The sequence below is a fragment of the Heloderma suspectum genome, chromosome 7 (genome assembly GCF_057233095.1).
Source record: "Heloderma suspectum isolate Gila_16-S chromosome 7, 16-S_ref, whole genome shotgun sequence".
NCBI classification, from domain to species: domain Eukaryota; kingdom Metazoa; phylum Chordata; class Lepidosauria; order Squamata; family Helodermatidae; genus Heloderma; species Heloderma suspectum.
This window is the reverse complement of record NC_139464.1, coordinates 75,537,501-75,561,181: the sequence shown is the minus strand read 5'-3', so window position 1 is coordinate 75,561,181 and position 23,681 is coordinate 75,537,501. Positions and strand designations below refer to the sequence as shown.

Below are 23,681 nucleotides of genomic sequence, written 5' to 3'. Positions count from 1 at the left end.
CGTGTTGAAGCTTGTATGGGATGCTAAAAACAACAAAACGAGCCTCTTTAGCTATGTAAGGAGCAAGAAAAAGACCAAGGAAGGGTTAGGTCCACTTCATAGGAAAGATGGTGAATTGTTAACAAGTGACAGAAGGTGGAACTGTCATCTCATATTTTGCGTCAGTCTTCTCCCACAAGGGGAGTTGTGTTCAGCCTGAGACAAGTAAAATGAACAATAAAAAGGAGGGACTTGCAGCTAAGGTGGGTAAGGAGACAGAGAACACCTAACTACTTTAAATGAGTTCAGGTCTCCAGAGCCAGATTAATGACACCCCTGGGTTCTGAAGGAGTGTGTGGGCATGATTTCAGAGCCACTGTCTGTAATCTTTGAGAATTCCTGGAAGACAGGTGATGTGCCAGAAGACTGGAGACAGACAAATGTCCCCATCTTCAAATAAAGGGAAGAAGGTGAAACTACAGACTGTTCATCCTGATGTCAATTCTGGGCAAAATTCTAGAATAGATTATTAATTGATTGGTCTGTTCGCATCTAGAAAGTAATAATAATACATTGATTAGTAGGAGCCAACGTGGGTTTACCAGGAATAAGTCATGCTGGACCAACTTTATCTCCTTTTTTGATAGAGTTACCAGTTTAGTGGATTGTGGGAATGATGTTGACTTAGTATATCTTGATTTCAGCAAAAGGTTTGACAAGGTTTCCTGGGATATCTTTGTTAACAGGAAATGTGGATTGGATGCTACTATCGTTAGATGGATCCACAGCTGGCTGAGCAGCTCATCAATGGCTTTGCATCATCCTGGAGAGAGGTCTCAAGTGGAATACTGCAGGACTCTGTCCTAGGCCCTTTGCTGTTCAACATTATTATAAATGACCTAGATGAGGGTGTAGGGGGGTTCCTTATCAAATTCCAGATGATACAAAGCTAGGAAGGATAGCCAACACCATAGAAGACAGAATCAAGATTCTAAAGAATAAGAGGAGAGGTTCTCTTATGGATCAGTAGCTGGTTAAGGTAGAGAGTAGGAATAAATGGTAAATTCTTCAAAAGGAGGGATGTAAATAGTGGGGCCCCACAGGGAACTGTATTGGGACCAATGCTTTTCGACTTATTCATAAATGAGTGGGAATTAGGAATGAGCAGTGAAGTGGCCAAGTTTGCTGATGATACCAAATTGTTTAGGGTAGTTAAAACAAAAAGGGATTTTGAGGAACAAAAAAAGATCTCTCCAAACTGGGAGAATCGGCATCAAAATGGCAAATGTGGTTCAATGTAAGCAAGTGTAAAGTGATGGAAAGGAAAAGAAAGGTTCCTCCTGTGCAAGCACTGAGTCATTGCTGACTCCTAGAGGGACGCCACTTTCGCTGACGTTTTCATGGCAGACTGTAGCGGGGTGTAAAGTGATGGACACTGGGGCAAAATATCCCAGCTTCATATATACAGTGACTGACCAGGAAAGAGATCTTGGGGTTATGGTGGACAGCTTGATGAAAATGTTGACCCAGTGTGCAGCTGCTGCGAAAAAGACAAATTCCATGTAAGGCAAAATTAGGAATGAATTGAGAATAAAACTGCCAATATCATACTGCCCTTAGTAAATCTATGGTGCAACTACACTTGGAATACTGTGTACAGTTCTAGTCACACCTAAAAAAAGATATTGTAGGAGTTGGAGAAAGTGCAGAAAAGGGCAACTAAAATGACCAGGGGACTGGAGCAACTCCCCTATGAGGGAAGGCTACAGCTGCTGGGATTGTTTAGCTTAGAGAAAAGGTGAGTAAAGGGCGATATGATGGCAGTGTACAAAATTAAGCATGGTGTGGAGAAAGTGGATAGGGAGACATTTTCCTCTTGCATAATACTAGAACCCAGGGTCATCCGATGAATCTGGTGAGGGGAGATCCAGGACAGATAAAACTTCTTCACACAGCGCATAGTTAAACTATGGAATTCACTACCACAAGACGTAGTAAAGGCCACCAATTTCAATGGCTTTAAAGGGGTTAGACAAATTCATGGAGGATAAGGCTATCAATGACTACTAGTCCTGATAGCTATATGCTACCTCCAGTATCATAGGCAGTATGCCTATGTACACCAGTTGCTGGGGAACATGGGCAGAAGGGTGCTGTTGCACTCATGTCCTCGTGTGTTTTGTGTGGGCAGCTGTTTGGCTACTTGTGTGAACAGAATGCTGGACTAGATGGACCGTTGATTTGATCCAGCATGGCTCTTCTTATGCTGTTATGTAAAGGAGGTTGACAGGCTGGAGCACAGGTCTAAAACTAACAAGGTGAAATTCAACTTAGAAATAAATTTAGGTACAAAAAAGCAAAGACACTAGTATAGATGAGGGAAACCTGACTTGGCAGCAGTACATGTGAAAAGGACCTAGGTGTCTTAGTGAATCACAAGCTGCATATGAGCCAACAGTGTGATGCAGCTGCTAAAAAAGCTAATGCAATATTAGGCTGGATTAACAGTATCACAGGAGGTAATAGTTCTACTCTATTCTTCATTAGCCAGGCTGCATTTGGAGTAATATGTTCAGTTCTGGGTACCACATTATAAGAAGGACATTGACAAGCTGGAGCATGTCCAGAAAAGAATGATCAGGATGGTGAGGGGCCTAGAAGCCAAGTCCTACGAGGAATGGTTGATATATTTAGCCTTGAGAAGAGAAGATTAAGGGGAGGAATGATAGCGAACCTAAAATATCTGAAAGGATGCCATCCAGATGATGGAGCAGAAAGGATCTTATGCAAAAGACTGTCCAGAGGGCAGAACTAGAACCAGCGATGAGAAGTTGCAGGGAAGCAGTTTTCAGCTAAATATTAGGAGAAGCTTCCTAACAGTAAGGGCTGTTAGGTAATGGAAAAGACTGCCTTGGAAAGTGGTGGGTTCTCTTTCACTAGAGGTGTTTCTGAAGAGGCTGGATGGCCATCTGTTGGGATGCTGTAGCTATATCCTGCAGTGTAGAGCCTGCATTGAGCAGGGGTTGGACTAAGTCGCTAGATGATCCAAGGTCTCTTCCAACTCTGTGAACTGGTTCACATAACATGACAGCCCACTATGGCTGATCACCCATAATGGCTTGTGTTGTGCAAACTTAGAACTTTTTCACAAATAAGCCACCCTGAGAACCCATGGATTGTTTTAGGGTTACTGTTACCCATGATGACTTGATATGTTATCCAAACCCGAAAGGGCAATATCATCATGGCCTATCAGGAACAGCTACAAAGCTGGCTGGGCAAAAGCAGCAAAAACTTCTGGTAGAGACTGAGGAGGCAAGGAATTCTGCTGCAAAGGCACCTGTGATACATGCCGGAGCCAGCGGAAGGACTGAGGGGGAATGAGGGTGGAAACAAGCCACAGCAATGGTTTTGTCGGGTTAGCAAGCAAACAACCAACCCATGGTGGCTTATTCACAAGGTGGCTTAGCGTGATGTGCAAACCTTCCCATTAATTCTGTGATCAGTAGATCTTAATAACTGAAGTTATTTTTTTCCTCCGCAACAAATGGTATCTTTTAAATGAAAATATGATCAGCAAAATTCTGTTTAAGTAACAAAGTTGCCTTTATCCTTCTGTAACACTAACACTTTGCTTAGTGGGGAAAATGAATGTTTGCTTTATGTTTGTTATTTTAGTAAAAATGAAATCCATAGGGTAAAAGCCTCAGGTATGCAGTTCTCTGGATGATGTATGGATTACCTTTGATTACTAGTTCTGTAACACTGTAATGTTAAGAGGTGCTTCTGCAAGTCACTCTCTGTCCAAAAGCCTAATAACTTAGGACACATAAATACAAATAACTAGGTCAGAGAAACATGGAAACAGTAATAGTGTCTAATAGTACCTTAGCAGTACCCACATCTATTCTAACTTATTCATTATTTTTGCATTAGAAGGCTTCTTGGGTTCTTGGACTGTTGGAAGCACCCCTCAAATATTCATCTGAGCATTTGTGTTCCCTATTGAATGTAAACTTGTGGGGGGAAATAACTGATCATTTCAGACCTGTGAAGTATGTGGCATATGGGTTTGAGCTAATTTTTAAAAAGCAGATGACAACAGGTATTCAAATCACTGAGCCATGTGTTTTGTTCTTTGTTTTTAAATACACTTCCCTTTCTCTGTTTCTTTTATGTGCTGTGGTATCATACTTCCAGGAATGCTAATCTTTGGGAAAAACCAATTTTCCTTTGTCACCAGTGATTATGTTGTTTGAGTATAGAAGAATATCTCAAAAGATTGCTTCCCTTATGCCTAACATTTATCTTCATGATATCTAAAGCTTTAAAAAATAGGATAAATGAAAAACAAGAAAAATGCTTTGGTCCTTTGAGAAAGAGTAATCTTATTTATTATCTCTTTTATTATTTCTAAGCTACCACATATTTATAGTTTTAAAAATATCAATTGCTTTTCCCATCTCAGATTGAAGCTGGGGCATATGTAATGCTGATGTATAAATGGACAGTCATATCTGTGTTAAGATAAATATCTATACTTGCAGTTATCACAGCCCCCTTGCCTTTGGATTACGTATGTTTTGCCTAGATGCTGTTTGAATTGTACTGAGTAATGATAAATTGTAAAAATTGCTAAATTATTGTGCAGTCTTTTTTTGAATAATGAACAATACAAAGCAGTGCATTCAGGTGACATGTCATTCACGTTCTTGATTCAGTACCTCAAAAGCTTAGGAGGTTGTTAGGAAGTGCAAGGTAGTTTGGTTTAATGCCTTTGTTTCCCCCACCCCCAAAATTGCATCGTAACTGTAATTTAATTACCTATAGATTAGTATATATGTATATTAACAAGGCCTGGCAAAATGCTGCAGCTGGGCTATCAGCTTTGCTTTTTCAAGCCAGGTTCTTACCATAGCACCAGGTGATAAGGTGATGGAGGTGGAGGGAAATAGCATCGCCTTTTTAGAGATACCCAGTGCAGACCAAATCAAGCTTTGATTGCCTGTACTTTCTGTTGTTGACCAGTCAGAATGGGAATCCTTTAAATTTACTTGATGTCAGACAGACCTCATCTAAGCTCATAGAAGTGATCTCAGATCTGCTGTTGAGGCCACCTGTTTGATGGTTTGGGGAGGGGATACCATGCTAAGACAATCTGGGAACGGATAGTGTTTCCCATCATTGGTGGGGGTTTTCTGAGCCTGGTAAAACAGGGTTCTTTTATAGTATCCTTGCTGATAGAAGCACAGGCAGCATTGATAGGCAGGTGTCCCTTTTATCATGCAGACTTTCACTTTCTGAATCCAAATGATATTATGTGGGTCATCAATTCTTTTATAACCTATTCTATAAATTAATATAACTTTATTAGACCTGCTTTTTGAAATAGTTTTGAAACTACAACTGGTATAGACAGCAGGTGTTCATCTCCTAACCAAGACAAACAGGAGGAACATACATTACCGCTATTTTATGAGCGATATGCATTGCCAGTGGTTTTCAGAGCCCAGTTTCTGCTTTTATCTTAAGTGCTTCTCCCCAAGTGAGCCCTCTCATCCATTCATATCTGAAGAGAGGTTCTTGCATTGGGTCCCTTCACCATAAGAAGTAAAATTGGACAAGACCTAGAACAGGGCTTTCTCAGTTGCTGCCCTGGGATTTTAGAATTCATTGCTTAAGAAGACCTGCTTCTAAGAAGACCTGCAGCAATTCTTAAGACCTGCTTCGTAAGAATTGCTGCTTCTGCAGATTGGGGGGGGGGAATGCAGAATCTTACTTTCCATCCCGAGTTTCACTTTCATTGCAAGAATATGGTGGAGCAGCAATTTTTGCTAATTTCTCCTCTGCAGCTCCCTGAAAAGCTGCTCTGGAAAGTCAGGGGATCCTCCTGAACAATGTGGGATGGGTTGCTGGGAACTGCAGGTGGAAGGAGGGATTGGTGAAAATCACTGCCTCTCCCCCTTCCTCCAGCAAAGAGCCTCTATTGTATTCTGGTTTTGTCTGCAAATGGAAAGATCCCTTCCATCCACAGAAGGGCGAGTCTGGATCTAGTGCCCTGTTTCTTAATTACATTCTTAAAATTGAGTCCGTTTAATTGTTTATCACTTGGAGTGGCTGAGCTTATTCTGATATTTGTGTGTGTTGGTTTTACCTGGATGCTTGTTTTTATCATTTTTATTTATTTGAAGCATTTTTACCTCACTTCTCAGCCAAAAAATATTCCAGAGTGGCTTACACAAGATCAATACAAGACAGTTCCTGCCTGCAGGCTTATCTACTTCCTAGATGAGGAGAATGTCAGAGATGGAAAGGAATAAATGATGGTCCCCATCCAGACCCATACCCTCCCTCACATTGCTGCAGTTCCTTGCTCCTCTTAGCTTCTCGGTAGTTCTGGGCTTGAATCTTCAGTGGGTCATATTTCGCCAACACAACTTGCTGCCTTTTCTCTTCGGATCTAAGTTTTCATTACGCTGTGTGTTAATAGTATATTATCAGAACTTGCTCTTAGTGCATTGAGCAGGTGTTGGCAGCATTAATCTCATCCTGTGCAGATGTAACTAGCCCGCTCATGCTCCCAAGGCTCCAGCTCAACCTTTGTGAAAGAACAGTAAGCCCAATTTCACAAATACGAATATCTTTAACTGTGTCTTTCCCATTATTCTGTTGGCTCCCTCTGCTACTGTTTTTCAAGAGAGCTCACATTGGAAAGTCCAGATATAGTTCTGAGCATCATTAAAGTGATGTAATGGATAGTTCTAGAAAACACTCCTCTGCTCCCAAACAGAAATGATGGAATAAAATCTCCTTTTCAAATGGGATAGCTAAGGTATTTTTTCCTCAGCATGAAGTGTGCATTTAGCCCAAATCAAGGGGGAAAGCCACCATGGCACTATGGGGTCTCCAACCTTTTGGGGCCCATGGGCACTTTTGGCAATTTGAGAAACTATCCTGGGCACCACCACAAAATGGCTACGATGGGAGGCATGGCTAGTCATGAAGAACAAGTAACCCACCCAAAAGACTCGAGTACAAGGCAAAGGTGGGGTCTCAGCTTCAACATAAAACATCTTTCAACTTAGTTTTCTACACCAACAACAATCTATTTCACAGAACTCTTTTTCTCTCCCCACCCCACTCTCTGTCAGCCAACTCATCCCCTCTTCCCCCAGTCTCTGTCTCTCTCACTCCAGATCACCATCCATAATCTCTCTCTCTCTCTCTTTCAGTCACACACACACACACATTTCATTGTATATGCACACAAGCAAGCAACCCATGTATCCATCATGCGTGCATTCATGCATCCTTAGTGCTGCTCTTCCTACCCCCTCCTGCTGGCTTACTGCTGCCCTTCCCACTACTCCCACTAGCCTCCCATTGCTCTCTTTAGCCCTTCTCCCCGGCTTATCGGACAGCAGCAACAGGAGTCCCTCTTTTTTATTCTTTTCCTTGGTGGCTGGACACGCCCCAGAAGAGAACGTCATGCAGCCATCATCTTCATTTCCTGTCTCTGAGCCCTTCTCTGTATACCCAGAGACATTATTGGGAAATGGAGATAGCAGTTGCTGGAGGCCCTCAGCTTGCTTTGAAGCAATCTCAGCGGCCAGTAAGAACATTTCTGTTTTTTAAAGTAAAAAATGGAAAGGGAAGAGTGCCTTGGCAGGTGCTACGAAAGATATCATTAATGCCTGCAGGCACAAGTTGCCTACCCCAAATTATCATGGTAAAAGAATCTGATGTAAAATAGACTTGTATGGAAACCTTGTTTCTTGATATAAATGTTCCTTTTTCCCCTGTTTCATGCTGCTTTCTTCTGCAGAAGATTTGCTCAGTTGTAAATAAAGGCTGAGTGACCACGTGATCCTGACCCATTTTACATAAGCTGTAAGCAGTCTGGGCAAGGACAGTGCAAGTCTTAAGTTCGGAAAAGCACCTGGCACATGGAGAGCACTAAATAAATATTAAATATTTTCAATAGCTCTACAAGCAGGTGGCTAATTTAAATCCAGTAGGATGTTAGAAAATTAGAAAATCACCTTGCTTAGTGTACTGTTTAAAACAAGATTACATGATGCAGAAATTGCCATATTGTGAATGTGTTTGTTTGCATTACATTTGCAGCTTCATCTGGACAAGTCGTTTGCTACAATTCGAGGCAGGAAGGAGTTGACATTATTTCCTAGTTTTCTTTATTTCTATGTATTTTCCTTAGAGGCATTGCTTTTGATTCGTGGTTGAAAAAAGGAATGAAGAGCTGTGTGTTAACTTACCTATAACCCTTTTTAATTTGAGCTCGCACAAAACATCTGTTGAGCATAGGTACATGTTCCCCTCCCCTCTGCTCCTCTTGTTGTTTTTTTGTAAAAAAAAAAAATGTGCCGATGTCAAGCCAATTTTCCAAAAGTGGGAAATCTGTATCTTCTGGGGCTTTAAAAATATGGCTTCCTCAGTCCTATCCTAGTGCCCCCTTAAAAACACACATTGGATCTATTCTGCTTAATAAGGGGGTGGTAAAGGCAAGTTGGTAAAGCTTCAAGTAGCTGCAAAACCATTGGCTGCTGCTTCACTTTGGTTTGGTGGGAGTTGCTAGAAAGCAGATGAATAGCTCCAGGAGGTATTATACATTGCTGTGTATAGAGCTATTGAACGCCACAAATTGAGCAACCAAGCTTATCATTTGACTATTGTTCCCTGCTGAAGAACATGACTGTACCAACAGTTGATAGTCAGTATTCTATTGTCAACAAAGTAAAAAAATTCATGTCAAGCAGCCAATGCAATTTTCACAGTCTTAATTCTCTCCATCCTGATTGCAGTTAGTTCAGTTTTTTCCTGAATTTCTGTAGGACTGTTCTTGAGGTCTCATATGTGTGTTGAGTTTTTTTTAGTTTCTTTTAACAGGTGTGCAGTGTTGAGAATCACTTTTCAGTTGACCTGATAATCTTTGACATCAAGCTGGTAGCCAGACCCCATGGTATAGAATGGAGGTGGGCAACTTTGGGTGTGGGCCCCTGGGCCCCGCCCAGTGGGCTATACTCTGTGGGGTGCCCAAAAATATGTGGCAGCAGCAAAAGCATTGCTGGTTTGTCACCAAAAACGACTGCAAACTGGCAGTGGTTTTGCTGCCACCGCCACAGATTTTTTGCCCATCCCAGTATAGAATAATCAAAATTAGTATGGCCATGGTTACATTACTTAACCAAAAAAAATTCTTAGAAACACAAGTTTCCTTCTGAGAGCCCTCTATGCTTTCAAAATGTCTGTGCTTAAAGTTCACCCTTTCCACATATATGAGATTTATTTATCCTTTCAATTATAGCTTGTTTTTTGTAAGTTGGACTTGCTGGTATTTTGTGTAGCTTGCATTTATTGATCAAAAACCCATATGCCTATAGCTTACAAACTGCAACATGGAGAATACTAGTCAGAGATAGTTGTGTTGCCTGCAACAGCTACTGCCATTCACTGGGTCCAAAACAGTGTTGTTGTTTTTTCCATGTCCTTCCCATTAGCTTGTTTCTTAATAGTTATTGCTATAGCTTTCTGGTCTTTTTTTTTTTTTTTTTGCAAATGATTTTGTTCTTTTGCATCTATATAGTGATTTTATTCTGTATGCATGCTGTAAGATTGGTTTTCTTTCCGTAATATGACTTGCCATCAAGTAGAATCGGATCACATTCTCACCAGGTGAAAATGTTCATATATAATCGACAATGTGTGGAGCAACATAAACATGCTTTTGATATTTCAGAGAGGCAGTATTAGTACAAGTGCCAGTCTTCACCTTTAAAAAGATCCAGTGGTGCAGTCCTCCTGGAATTTCAGAATGCAAGTGAGGTTAGGGGAGTAGGTAGTTACCTTGTTTGAAATCTGTCTCTCATTAAAAACAAAAACAAACTGTGGAAAGCAACATAGATGTCAAAGAAAATGATTCTAGCTTAGCCTTGCCCTTGACATGCTAATTTTTGGCTGGATGAAGTTATCTCTGTTAGGGAAGCTTTCAAACGTGGTTCCTTGTGTTCATTTGCAAGTGGTACAGGAAGGCTGAAGAAGGTGATTCCCCCCTCCCCCTCAGAGGTGAAGTTAAGTGATTACACCAGGTACTTAATGTAGCCTTGTTACCTATGTGTACATGTTGTGGCATAACACAAAATAAAGATGTAGATCAGATCTTACAGGTGCTAATTCAAGACTTGCTTGACATTCATTATCAGCATTGAAAAGGGAAGCCAAAAATATATGGTAGTTTTGCAGATGATGCTTTAAACTGTTCAGTCTGAAATCCATACAAGTATGTTAAATTGCCCATTTGCCTCATTTCTATAAAGAATGTCATCTGGAAAGCTTCCTAAAAGCTGTATCTAATTCTGTGTTGAACCTGGAAAATAAAAATAGAGCAGTTATAGCATACTGGAAGAGTGTAAATCGCTCAGGGGTTCTCTAATCCTAATTTCGTTTTATTATTTAGAGACAATGTGTATAATCTATCTCCTGTCGAAGTCAATAACAAAACTGCTGATCACAGCGCCACTGTTGCCACTGGAAGGTTGATCCTCGTGCTGCACTGTTTAGTAAATACAGTGTAAAACAAAGTGAAATAGTAAGGCAGGATTTTCAATCCTAATTGTTTTCATTTTCCACAGAGCACACCCGTCACACCGGTACCAACAATGCAAGTCCAGGGCCCACCTGTCAGTTTGCCACCTTCTGTGTACGCTGTACCAAGTCCACATGCAGAACAATTGAAAAAACCTGGACAGAACTTCATGTGTCTTTGGCAATCCTGTAGAAAGTAAGTGTTTTATGTTCAAATTAATTGTGTTTTCGTAATCCCACGCTAAGGGTTAGTTTGACTCAATATGCTATTTGTAGTTGTTGGCCAAATCATTTCAGTTATTCCTGTATTTATGGCAGTTGTATCCCCCCCTTCAGCCAAAAAGGCTCCCATAGCAGTTTACAAAGATAAGAAAATAAGACCTTTTTGGAAATCTTCTTTATAGGGCTTGGCAACACTTTACACGAGTGTTTGGGTTTTTCAGAGTTTTTTAGGTGCAGAAGTCAGATCTACATCTACACACATGGGAATCCTGCAATGTAGGAACTGCAAAGATTCTTGTTGAAGTGAATCATGTTGTCACTCATGTGGGTGGATGGCTAGGTTCCTTACTTAGCTTAATTTTTTATTGTCTACAAGCAGAAGCTATGACAAGTTGCCCAGTTTGGGGGAAACTCAAAGTTCTGTCAAGAGTTGATCTCGTGTCAGCCAACGAAGGCAGCAAGTCTTTATAGAGAATGAGAAGGACCCCTGTCTTCAGTTCTTTTCCCACCTCTATGAGTAATGCTGGTCATCGTATGGGGAGTTTCTTTGGGAAAGGAGTGACTGAAGAGGGAAGACAAAGCAAAAGACCATCTTTGGGAGAAAAAGAGGTCTTACCCTTAGTGAGTAATTTCAGGGAACTTCCCCTGAGAAAAGCTATTCCCCTTCCATCGCAGTGTATTCATATTCTTTATTAGAGGATAAATTAGGATTAGGGAAGGGCCCTTTGTGTTGTTTTGTGTGTCAGTAGTTATTTATTTATTTAATATATTTCTAACCCTTCCTATATCAATAGATCTCGAAGTGGGATACAAACATTTCAATACGGACCATAAAATAACCAACATCTACATACATACTTTTCTCTGTGCAGAACTTTCCCTAAGAACCAAGGGTCCATATAATTCAGCATCCCCTTTCCAACAGTAGCCAACTAGATGCCTCCAGGAAACCCACAAGCAGGTCGTAAAAGCAATGGCTCTCTTGTGCCATTGCAGCTGGCATCCAGTGACATACAGCCTCTGAATAGAGAGATTTGACTTAGCCACCATGGCTAATAACCTCCATGAGTGTGCCTAATCTCGTTTTAAAGTCGCCTAAGCCAGAAGCCTTCCCACATTTTTATAAATTAACTATAAATTAACTATGCATGGTGTGAAAAAGCACTTTCAGTCAGTGGAGGAGTGGAGCCAACAGCAAGGGGCTAACTCCTCCAGCTTGAGAAGGCAGGGCCAGTGACATTTCACTTCTACCCCTGGAGGAGAAAAACCCCTTTGGTCTTGGTTCTGCCTTCACTGAGAAGAGTAGGGTTCTGTGTTGCTCCTGGTTAGAGTTGGGAACAGCAGTTAAAAAGTAAGAAAGAAAAGAAAAACAAGTTTTTTTGTGAGGAAAGCACTTGCTGTTCTCAGCCTCTGCAGTTCTTGCTGGTTGCCTGTGCTTGTGAGGCATAACCTCACTGGGCATTAAACCTCTTAGTAAATCATTTTGGCTGCAATCCTATGCATGTCTGCTCAAAAGCAAGTCCCGGTAGGTTCAATGGAGCTTAATCCCAGGTAAATATGTATAGTATTGCAGCCATAGTATTTTTCCCTAATTAAGAAGCCACAAAAATTTTAGCCTTTCTTCATAGGAAAGTTGTTCAACCCCTTGATCCCGTCAGTTGTCCTTTTCTGCACCTTTTTCAGTTCTACAATATCCTTTTTGAGATGGTGTGACCAGAAGCTGTATATAGTATTCCAAATCTGGCTGCAGCATGCCGTTATATAAAGATATTATGATACTGTCCGTCTTACATTTATTCCATTTCTTAATTCCTAGCATGGAATTTATCTTTTTCACTGCCCCCACACATGGAGTTCGTGTTTTCATTGTGCTATCCACTGTGACCCTAAGCTCTTTTTTCTTGTTTAGTCACCATCTGTTCAGACCACATCAGTGAATTTGTAGAGTAAAAATCGTTTTGCCTTAATATGTATCATTTTTCATTCCCTTATGTTAAACCTCATTTGCTATTTTGTTACCAATTTTGGAGAGATGATTGTAGAGCTGTTCACAGTTCACTTAAGTTTTACCATTCTGAATAACTTGGTGCGTCATCCATAAATTTGACCGCCTCACTGCTCATCCCTGACCACAGATAATTTAAGAATTATTTTGATACCACTGGTCCCAGCACAGATCTTAGACTACCAAAGCTTCTGGCATATATATACATACAGATACACCATACACATTCCTCCCTTTATGGTGGCCTCCCTCCATATCCTTCTTTGTCTCCCACTTTCATTATAACCTTGGAGAATAATGAAAATCAGTCAGCTTTCTAAAGTGAATCCTTTGGTATTTGGGGATGTGGACTGAATGTTTCAGAGCCTCTGGAGATAGATACATTTTCCTAGGGTTAGCGTGTACCCTCACTCTCGTATCACAGGTTGAAAAGATATTTCTACCCCATTCTAATCTTTGTTTACATAAGTGGTCATTCTTACAAATATTTAACATTTCCTCAGGGAAGGGTAAGTCTCTAGAAGCTTCACTAACAGCTGGTCAAAAAGGGTATAAATCCATTCATTTCAGTTGACTTACATATTAGTTTTGCACTGTCATTTGCTGCCTCAAGGGTTTGTACAAGCAGCCCTTGAAAATGGTAAGTGGAACTTCTGAAAAAGTTATTTTTGCCACTTACTAAATAATTGCTTTTTCTCTTTTCAGGACTTAAATTTATTGCTCAGACAGCAAAATTGTTAGCAAAAATAGTATTCCTTTTTCAGTGAAGTTAAAACATCTTACGTTTTCTAGGTGGTTTCAAACTCCAGCACAGGTTTTCTATCATGCTGCAACTGAGCATGGAGGAAAAGATGTCTACCCTGGGCAGTGTTTATGGGAGGGCTGTGAACCTTTCCAGCGGCAAAGGTTTTCCTTTATTACCCACTTACAGGTAAGAATTTATCTCTCATCCCTTTTCTAAGTATAGGTGTGAAATTTAATAAGCACAGTTTTCATGCAGATATAAGGATCTGTGTTATTAATTATACATATTCCTTGTAATTCCAAATTTGATGGTCCTATACCTGTCACTTTAGTAATGAAACAGGGCCACCAATAGTTAGGGGAGTTGTTTCTGCATACTCAGGGACACTCCAGGTCTACATAAATGTATTTCTTTGGAAATTAGAAAGAAAGTAAAAGTGCAAGAAAGTAGCCTGAAGAGGACTGGGCATGCTCAGTGACCTTCAGGAACCATGAAATGTTGAGGTTGTTGGAAGGTGGAGGAAAAAAAACAGGAGAGAATTTATCCACTTGATCCTCTAATAATTTATAATATTCTGGAGATTAGGATGGAGCATGTGAACCATGAGGTGACCCCCCACACACACACACACACCTGAAGCCTTTCATGTTATATAGAAGAGCAGGGGAAGGTTTTTTTTCACTCTAGATTGGTGTGAGGAAGGCATCCCTACAACGGGTTAACTCCCTCTGTCACCCAAGAAAAAGTGGAGACCATGTAAAAGAGTTTTGTGTAGTCTGCCAGTCCTAGATTCCTTCCTGCCTGTTTGTCCCTGCTGTTCGCCCAGGACAGAGCTTCTCTCCTACCTGCTGCAATTTTTACGACTTGCTCCTCTTCAACTATTCTCTTTATACTACTTACCTCTTTAGATTCTTTATCTCTTCAACTTGCTTTTTCTCCCTACTATATAAAAATAAAAGAAAAATAAATTATTTTCATTTTTGGCTTCTCCTTCTTTTCAGCTTCTGCACTGTTTTTTCTTCTATACCTTGTCTTCCTTATGGCTCCTCTGGGAAGGAAAGCTGGAAAGAAAATAAATAGAGTCGCCTCCAGGCTTCATAGAAGCCCACCAAAGCTAAGCGGGCCTGCAACCCTGGGGTCCACATCAGAGTTGGATTCCACCGGCCACACATGAGGGGAGAAACCTAGTGAGACTCAGCCTGCCAGCTCCAGCTGCCCGCTCAGTCTCGCAGACATCACTGCAAAGCAGCAGCAACCCAACCTTGAGGGAAGTGGTCACGGCTGAGGGGGTCGGGGCATTTGTGTCTTCAGACCACACCACCCTCTCCCAAACTGGTCCAGAACCCCTAAGGAGCCTAGATTTGGGGTTGGAAGACGAAAGGATCAGGAGTACAAAGGACTGGCACCTCAGCAAAGGGAAGAGTGGGAGTTGAAAATGAGGTGCTGACTTTACCCCAGTGGGCAAGAGAGTGTAACCAGAGCTGACTTAAGGCTACCTAAAAGTTTAGTATGTTTGAAAATGTATTTTAAAACTTAAGCAAGAAAACAGTCAATACTCTTTCAGCTAGTTAAAACGAAACATGCCGCACAGGAAGTCTTAAAATATAAGTGGTTTATAACGAAAAATAAATGCAAAAAGCATCAGATACAGAAGTAAAATGTGAAACATGCAGTGATTGCAAAGAACTACATGTGTACACTATGCAAAATACAGTTTAACTCTTGCAAAGGCCTGTTAGAAAACAATGTTAGGAAACTAGTAGGCCCAACTAGCAGCAATTGAATTGTTACTCAGCTCCACTTAACACTTCCACCCGTCCAAACTAGTTAAATGCAATGTTTGAAGCTTTCAATTATATAGCAGTATGGTCCAAACTTTTTGGGAGTGGGGGGAAGGTATAGTTACCTATCCCACACAGAGATCGGACAGACAGGCTTTTTAAGACCCAGACGAAGGTTGAAAGACACCTCTCCCAGAGTCCACAGTGTAGGACTCGGCAAAGTCCAGATAGGAAAATTAATCCAGGTAGGAAGTAGAGAGAATGTTTGAAATGGAAAAGGGTAGTGAAGTCTCAGCTGCACAAGTGGGTAAAATAAAATTGTAGAGGAAACTAAATCAAGCTGCTCTGAAGTTAGGCATCTAGCCCCCAAAAGGGAGTTCAGAAACTATGGCCAGCTGCAGCCTTAAAAACTGAAGAAGGGACATGGTTAAAGCAAGCATTTCTTTGTTCTCCCAAAAAGGAGGCAGACATGCAAACTATGACCCCAAACTAGCAAAAAATCTGTTTGCAAAACTTGGAGCTATGCAAAACAGAAAAAACTGAAAACCAAAAGTCCTTCTCCTAGGGTTCATTTTTTTTTAATTCACGGAATTCCCTAAACTTTCTTGCCTTCTGATTGGCCTTTTTCTTTCTTTTCAGTTGTCAACTAGAACTTTGGTCTTGGATTGGCGAAAGACATATTGGGTGGGCAGAAACCTACAAAAACAGTCTTTTTTCATAGTTTTAGGCAGCTGATGTTTTAGGCTTTATCAGGGTAGACAAAAATATTCCAGACTCTTGGAGCTGCTAGCTGTGAGGACTCTTGGAGCTGCTAGCTGTGAGGAGTAACAAACACTGCAACTTCTTCTCATAGTGGCCTTTTGTTCCACAGCTTCCCGCTGCTTTGTCAGCATGACTGTTTGCTTCTCAGACTCGGGGCAGCAAAACTTCCTGACCTTAAGGAAAGACAGGCGTGCTTATGTACCAGTTTCACTCCCATTCCATGGCTTCTTTGTAAGCCTTCTGTTCCCAGCACTTGAACCCCAAAAGAGACCTGAGTAACAGGAGTCATCTTCAATTTCCCCCCAATCCTTGGCGGATTCCCACAAAACGCAACTGGTGGCCATTTTGAATGCTAGTTTCACTTTCAGTAACAAGTATGAATTCACTCCTTCCCCTGTACTACCCAGGCAGACAGAGCCCAGTGAGTTTGTGCCCACCTGCCCCATCAGTAACATTTTACATATTGATAAGCCAGCCCTCTCTCATCTTACAAAAGCTGTCTTGGACCAATTAACAAACCATGTTCTAAACAAGCAGTCCCCAAGACCAAATCACCTTGCTAAACACACCCATGAACCACAGGCTTCTGGTTCCTCCCCCGCCCTGCCACTCCAAGATCCAAGAACACAGCTAAACCTCTCAGCTCTCTCCAGCCAAACAGCCTATTTTCACTTTCAGCCAGCATTTGCTGCAGACTCTCAAGAGGGCTCACCCAACCCTGCTGTGCAGCCAAGGGAGTCACCCCTAGAGCTCCTATACCTAATACCAAGCCACCAAAGGATAGTGACTGCTCCTTGCTCCCCCCCCACCCCCGAGACTGGTGATTCAGACAGGGAAGAGGGGGAATGGTCAGATATGGAAACATTAGAGGTCGTCTCTGCAGACAGATTCTTTAATGAAGTGGATTATCTGCCCTTATTTTCTAAGGCAATTGCTACTTTAGCCATTAACCCAACAGAACCAAAAACAACACAGCCACTCTCACATGGAGCTGCTATATTCCCTCAACCCAAAGCCAGCCATAAGGTTCCCATCCCAAATCCTTAAAAAAAAATTGAAGGAAGAATTGATATTTCCCCTTCAAGGTAAAAAAGAGAAAAGTACTACTCAACGCTTCTATGCACCGCCACATAATGGTATGGAAGAGCTTAAAACACCACTTGTAGATGGTCCAGTGGGAACAGTTATCTCAGGAGCCATTATGCCAAAAGATGGGGATGCACTCCTTAAGGACCAGAATGAACAAAGATCTGATGCTGCTCTAAGGAAAGCCCATGATGAGTCAGCCTTTGCCTTACATGCCTCAGCTGTCTCCACTTATTTTGCCAGAGTGTCAGTCCTATGGGTTGAAGATATACACAATAAAGATCTGAACCAAGCATCCCTCTATAGAAGACGAATAAAACGTTCAAAATCTTTCACCTTTATAGCAGAGGCCAGCCAGAACGCACTTCAGTTTAGTGCCCACTCTATTGCAACTACTATTCTGGCTCACATGTCCATTTGGCTAAAACATTGGAATGTGGACATTCTCTCCAGAGGCAACCTAGCCACAGTGCTATTCTCAGGAGCCCATCTCTTTGGAGAAAAAATCAAAGGCATCCTGATGCAGACTAAAGACAAAAAGAAAGTGAGGCCCTTCCAGGAAGAAAACCTTTCAACAGAACTTATTCTTCCTTTCATCCCTTCAGGAATGATCCCCAGTCTTCCTTTTATTCCAGAGGCTATAGATATCCCCGACCCACCTGTTCTCGGTCACTCTTCCAAGCCAGAAACCCCAGCTCCGCTAACCCCTCCTCTAGACCTTCTTCCTTCCAACTATCCAAACCAGGTTGCTCACAGTTCTTATACCAGCCCACGTCCATGGGGAAAGACTGCAACAGTTTCTACCAGTATGGTAGCAGTCAGCCTTGGATTGCTGGGTACTTGATACCATATGCAATGGCTATTCCATAGAATTCTGGGAACCCCCTCACCCCTCGGTTCATCACCCTTCACCACAAAAATCAGGTAATATCCTAAGTGAACCAGCACTTGATCAACATCAGAGCCATAGAACCAATAACACATCAAGAAAAATTCACAGGTGCTTTATCTTTTTCATCATGCCCAAAAAAGATTGAGCCTGGAGTGCCATACTAGACCTCAAACATTTCAACAAATACATAAAATACAGACAATTCCACATGGGGACATTTCAGACAATCTGGGTAGCCCTCCACAAACTAGATTTTCTCTCCTCAATTGACTTGATAGAGGTCAATTCACATTCCAATCTCTGCACACCATAGAAAATTCCTCAGATTCGCCTACCAAACTCATCACTTCCAATACAAAGCAATGGCCTTTGGGCTAGCTTTGTCCCCCACAAGTCTTCACAAAAGTTATGTTGTCCCTAGTAATACATCTGCGACTCAAAGGGGTACACATCTACCACTGTCTGGAAGACCTACTACTCAGATCCGTGTCCAGACAAAGGGCCCTTGATGACTTAAGCCATTGCTTGTCTCAACCATCATGGCTTCATCATAAACGAGAAGAGTAGTCACCTTCAACCAACCCAACCCCTTCTTCACCTGGGAGCACTTCCATGGGTCACATTTATCTTTTTCCAGAGAGGGCAGTAACACTCCAGTGAGAGCGGAACAGTTCAGTCACAGATGAACTGCAGACCTCATGGAACTAGCTCACCTTTTGTGTCTGATGATATTCTGCCTCATCATCGTTCCCGAGACGCGCTACATTCTTGCCCCTTACAATGGCTACTCATCCCCTTTCAGACACAGATTGCACTGAAAGAACATCATTTCATATACCTTCCTCACCAAGTCAAAGTCTTGTTCCTATGGGAGCAGCAGCCACAAAACTTGCTACAAGGAACACCATGATTCCATGATCCTCAAAACATTATGCTGGCCACGGATGCCAGCATTGATGCTCATTACAACAAACAGGTTGCCCAGGGCTGATGGCAGGACTCAGAAAAAGGGCTCAGCATCAATTGGCTAGAACTCAGAGCAGTTCACCTAGCCCAGAAACACTTCACGCCCCACCCCCACTGCAGTGCTCTCACATCCTTATAAGGACAGACGATGCCACTTCAAAGGCACACATAGTTAGCCAAGGAGGAATGAAATCCCACTGACTGGAAGCCCAATCAGTGCTTCTCTGGACTAGGGATGTCAGAGGAATGTGTCCGGGGGGTGAAGCTCTCTGAGCTTTAATCAGCTCAGCCTCCCAGACTTCGGGTCACTTTCCCAATTGCTGGCCCAATTCAATCTGCATCAATCCAGTTCACGAATTTCCAGGTGGGGTGTGTGTGTGTGAAAAAGTAATTTCCGCAGATTGTGGCCATAATTTGCAAAAACTCCAGCTGCAGTTTACATAATTTGCTCAAATTACAGCCAACATGTCCACAATTTGTGCAAATTGCAGGCGTAATTTGCGCAGATTGCATTTTACACAACTAAAAAAACAAAAAAGTTCCCAGATTTCAGGAAGAAGCTTCCGGCTTGGCTTGCAAATGCAAGCACAGTCAAGGCGCTGTGGAAATCTGACAAGCCCAAAAATTCTGTGCTTAATGAAACCTGATCTCCATTTCAACCCAGCACATCCAGGGCAACCTAAACCACACAGCAGACTACCTCAGCAGATAGCAACTAGATCCAGGGGAATGGAGTTTACACCGCTCTGTCTTCCAAGAGATCCGGACACACTTTGGACCACTAGTGATGGAACTGTTCATCTCACACCACAGCCATAAGCTCTCCCGATTCTTTTCAAAATTCCGCTGCTGTGGAGCAGAGAATATGGATGCTCTAAACACATCATGGCCCAGGGAGAGCCTCTATGCCTTCCTGCCAACTCCACTGTTGGCCAGGGTATTCAGAAAGATCTGAACAGAGCAAGCAACAGTCGTTCTCCTAGTACTCTTTTGGCTCCATGGTTTTAAGAACTGCTACATCTTGCTCAGGAAGGACCCTGGTTCCTATCCACGAGGACCCAAGACAGATTCATTTAGCCACCTGGAAGTTGAGCGGTCTACCTAAACAATCCTAGGATACCCAGACACAGTAATTAGTACCTTCCCAGCATCCTGTATGAACTCTACTATACACACATATTAAACCACCTGGAAAGCCTTTACCAGATGTTACAGATGAAAAAACATCAGTATTCACTTTGCGGGTATCAAAGAGCTCCTACTATTCCTCCAAGCAGGCCTCCACATAGGTCTCAAATGGGCCACACTGAGCAGACAGACATCAACCATCTCTGTCCTGTCAAAACCAGACTGTCCATCTCCCAGTTCCCATCCTCACCTCAAGTGCTTCCTAAGGGAAGCTTCCATGTTGTTGCCACCTACCATTCACAGATTCCCAACCTGGAATCTACAGATTTGTCCGCACTCACAAAGGCACCATTTGAGTCTCTCAAAACTATTTCTGTCATGCTCCTATCTCAAAAGAAATTGTTGTTCATGGCTATTACATCAGCACGAAATGTTGGAGTTCTCAGCCGTTTCAGTACAGGAAGCCCTGATAACTTCTCAGAAGGAGATGGTCACCCTTAGACCTGATCCTACATTTATTATAAAGTCAATACCTTGTTTTGCAGATAACAAGAGCTTATCTTGCCTTCCTTGTGTCTTCATCCCTCTCACCTCTTGGAGAAGGACTGACATAAACTGGACATACACAGAGCAATCAGTCTATCTAAAACATACACAGTCCTACTGCCAATGTGACTCCCTTTTTGTTTCCTTTCATCCCATACCCATGGGTAAGAATGTTTCCAGATCAATGCTAGCCAGCTGGCTCAAAGCATGTACTTTTTCTGCCTGTGAGGCTTCACACCTTCCTAAACCTCTAAAGGTCATGGCACGCTCCACCAGGTCAGCAGCCACCTCAGTGGCGCTCTCCAGCAATGCTTCAGTAAAGGACATATGTAAGGCTGTGACTTGGCTAATCCAAATGCTTTCACCAGGCACTATAAGCTAGACACTTATGCTTCTGCAGATGTCTCCTTCAACAGGAAGTTTCTCCAACAGGTAGTTAGTTCTCAGTAGACCAAATAGTTTTCCCACCCTAAGTGGCAGTCAGCTTTAGCATATCCCATTGTAGGGATGCCTTCCTCACATCAACCTAGAGAATGGAACATTGATACTTACTGAGATGGTTCCTTATAGGTTGGTGTGTGGGAGGCATCCTGGCCCCACCCTGACTGTTTGGTTCCTTAGTCTATTATATGATATTATCTGCCATGACCACCTGCCTCTGTGTCTTCCGAGTCAGGCCTCCCCTTGAGATCTAATTTCCTTTCCCTTTATGTATCTGTCCTCCCTGGAAAGTTTTCTCCTCTCCTCTGTGGTCCTTATGGTTTTCCATTTATACTGGGGGATTTTTTTTCCTGACTTCTATTATTGAGCTGAAGCCATGGACAGAACTAGGAGGGAGGAGTCTAGGACCAGCAGGCTACACCAAACTCTGTTATGTGCCATGGTCCCTGCTTTTTCCTGGGCAAAAGAGGGAGTTAACCCATTGAGGGAGTTAACCCACCAACCCAGAAGGAACATTCTTGGTAAGTACTAATGTTCCATTTTATGCATGCAGAGAATCTCCAGGTAGTGATGGAGAATGTGCACAAGCGGACAACGTCGGTCAGGTAGTATGTACATTGACCAGTCATGGTACATATTTTCCACTTGTGGGTTATCCATATGGACCAGGCATCATATCAAATTGAAGAGGAAGCTATACATATATTAAATGTGTTGGCTTCCATCCTCATCAGTAGCTGTGCTGTTAACTGGGAATCAGGAGTGGCTGTTGGAATGCCTGGAAGAACTGGTGAAAGTTCCTTGGGAGAAAAAGCCGAGGTACGATTGGTGTAATACTTAGGAATTGTCCTCCAGATTAAGGCCATTTGGACTAAGAGTTCTGAGTCTATAGCTCCAGAAATTTTCCCTTTTGTCAAGCATATCACGGTCTTTTGTTTGTTCTGTTGGAACCAACTGTAAATCCGAGAGACTGTGTGTAGGAGAGCTGAAATGCCTGGCAACAGGCTGCTCCAGTTTTTTGGTAAGAATTGCAGGTTTGTGGTTATGGAACCTTGTTCTTAGGTCCGTTGTAGTTTAGCCATTATAAGCTTTTAAAATTGCTGACATCTTTGACACAAAGACAATATACCAAATTTTGTTGCACCATTCATTGAGTGAAGGTAAGTTTGACCTTTTTTGGTCCTTTGCAATTGGCATCTGTTCACCAGCTAGAAAATGTGTTGTCCTCCTTTATTATGTTTCATTCTTCAATAAATACTAAAGCTATACATATTAACAACACAATGTACAAAATGTCTAATAAATTCAAATTTTCTGATATATGGTGCTGAGTATCCATGTTTACTGGGCTGTGTGCAAAATCTCCTTTTGATGTTGTCCATTTGTTCTCAGTCTCCATGCATTCATGTGAATGTGCATAATCACCAGTGTTTATGCATGTTTGCCACTCAACTTATATTAATCCCAACTTTCCCTCTCCCGAGTCTATGTTGTATATTAATAGTATTTTTTCCTCTCAAACAGGATAAGCACTGCTCAAGAGATGCCCTCCTTGCAGGATTAAAACAAGATGAACACGGACAAGCAGGAAGTTCAAAACCTTCCACAAAGTAAGGAATATGAGCCCCATTAATAATCTAACAGCACAATCCTATGCATGTTTATCCAGAATTGAATCCCACTGTGTTCAATGAGGCTTACTTCCAGGATGCATAGGATTACAGGCCAAATTTTATATGATAAGATCTGTGAAAATTTCCAGTTGGGGACCCAGGATAAAGCAAGTTAACATTGCTGATTGGCAGACCACTGAAGCCCCCATTAAAAGTGCCAGAGCAGCCTTGCTCCTTCTGATCATTTGGTGGTAAAGGTTCGGAGAGCTTTGTGGGTGCCATGTTGCTCCCTGATCTATATATTTTTGCCTCCAGTGTACAGTCTCCTAAAAGGTGCATTAAAGGCTGTGCTCCTTCTACGGAAGTCAAGCATTTCTGCTCATGTCTTTCTCCATTTTGCATGATTCTAGCTATCTAATGCTAAATATCTTGGTCTCTGAAGAATCCTAACAGTCTCAATATTCTTCTTAAGTCTGGCACAGTTATAGAAACAAGAAATTGCACGAACGGAGCAGAAACCTAAAACCCCATACATTTCAAGGTGTCAGTTGAATGGTCATTATTCCTGTTCACTGTAGGGCTGGTGAAAGACCACCTGACAACCATTATTAGAGTAGGCCATTTTGAATAAGGAACAACATTGTTTAATTTTAAATTCTGCTGTTTTCATAAACTGCAATAGGTATGATCCTTTCCCCATCAGCCTCTTTGCCCACATGCAGAAAAATCACCATAGGACTCAACAGAGCTCTGATTCTCCCATCGCACTCAGCACATGTGCACAGTACATATAGGCAGCTTGACAAATCGTTATGAGAAAGAGAAGGTTTGTGTGCATTTCTCACATCTCCATCTAGCCTTCTCCTTTCGGTCAAGTTGTGTCACCTTTGGAGACCATGTAGCATTACCCAAG

General features: G+C 42.0%; 1 protein-coding gene across 3 annotated transcripts in view; it reads left to right on the top strand.

Moving 5' to 3' along the window:
• Positions 1-23,681, top strand: part of ARID2 (AT-rich interaction domain 2) — a 130,627-nt gene that overhangs the window by 102,629 nt on the left and 4,317 nt on the right. For all 3 annotated transcript variants that reach the window (XM_084810641.1, XM_084810642.1, XM_084810643.1), the window contains 3 exons: positions 10,629-10,777; positions 13,601-13,739; positions 22,680-22,765. In XM_084810641.1, the coding sequence (XP_084666767.1) occupies positions 10,629-10,777; positions 13,601-13,739; positions 22,680-22,765 (374 nt within the window). The remainder of the gene's footprint in view (positions 1-10,628; positions 10,778-13,600; positions 13,740-22,679; positions 22,766-23,681) is intronic.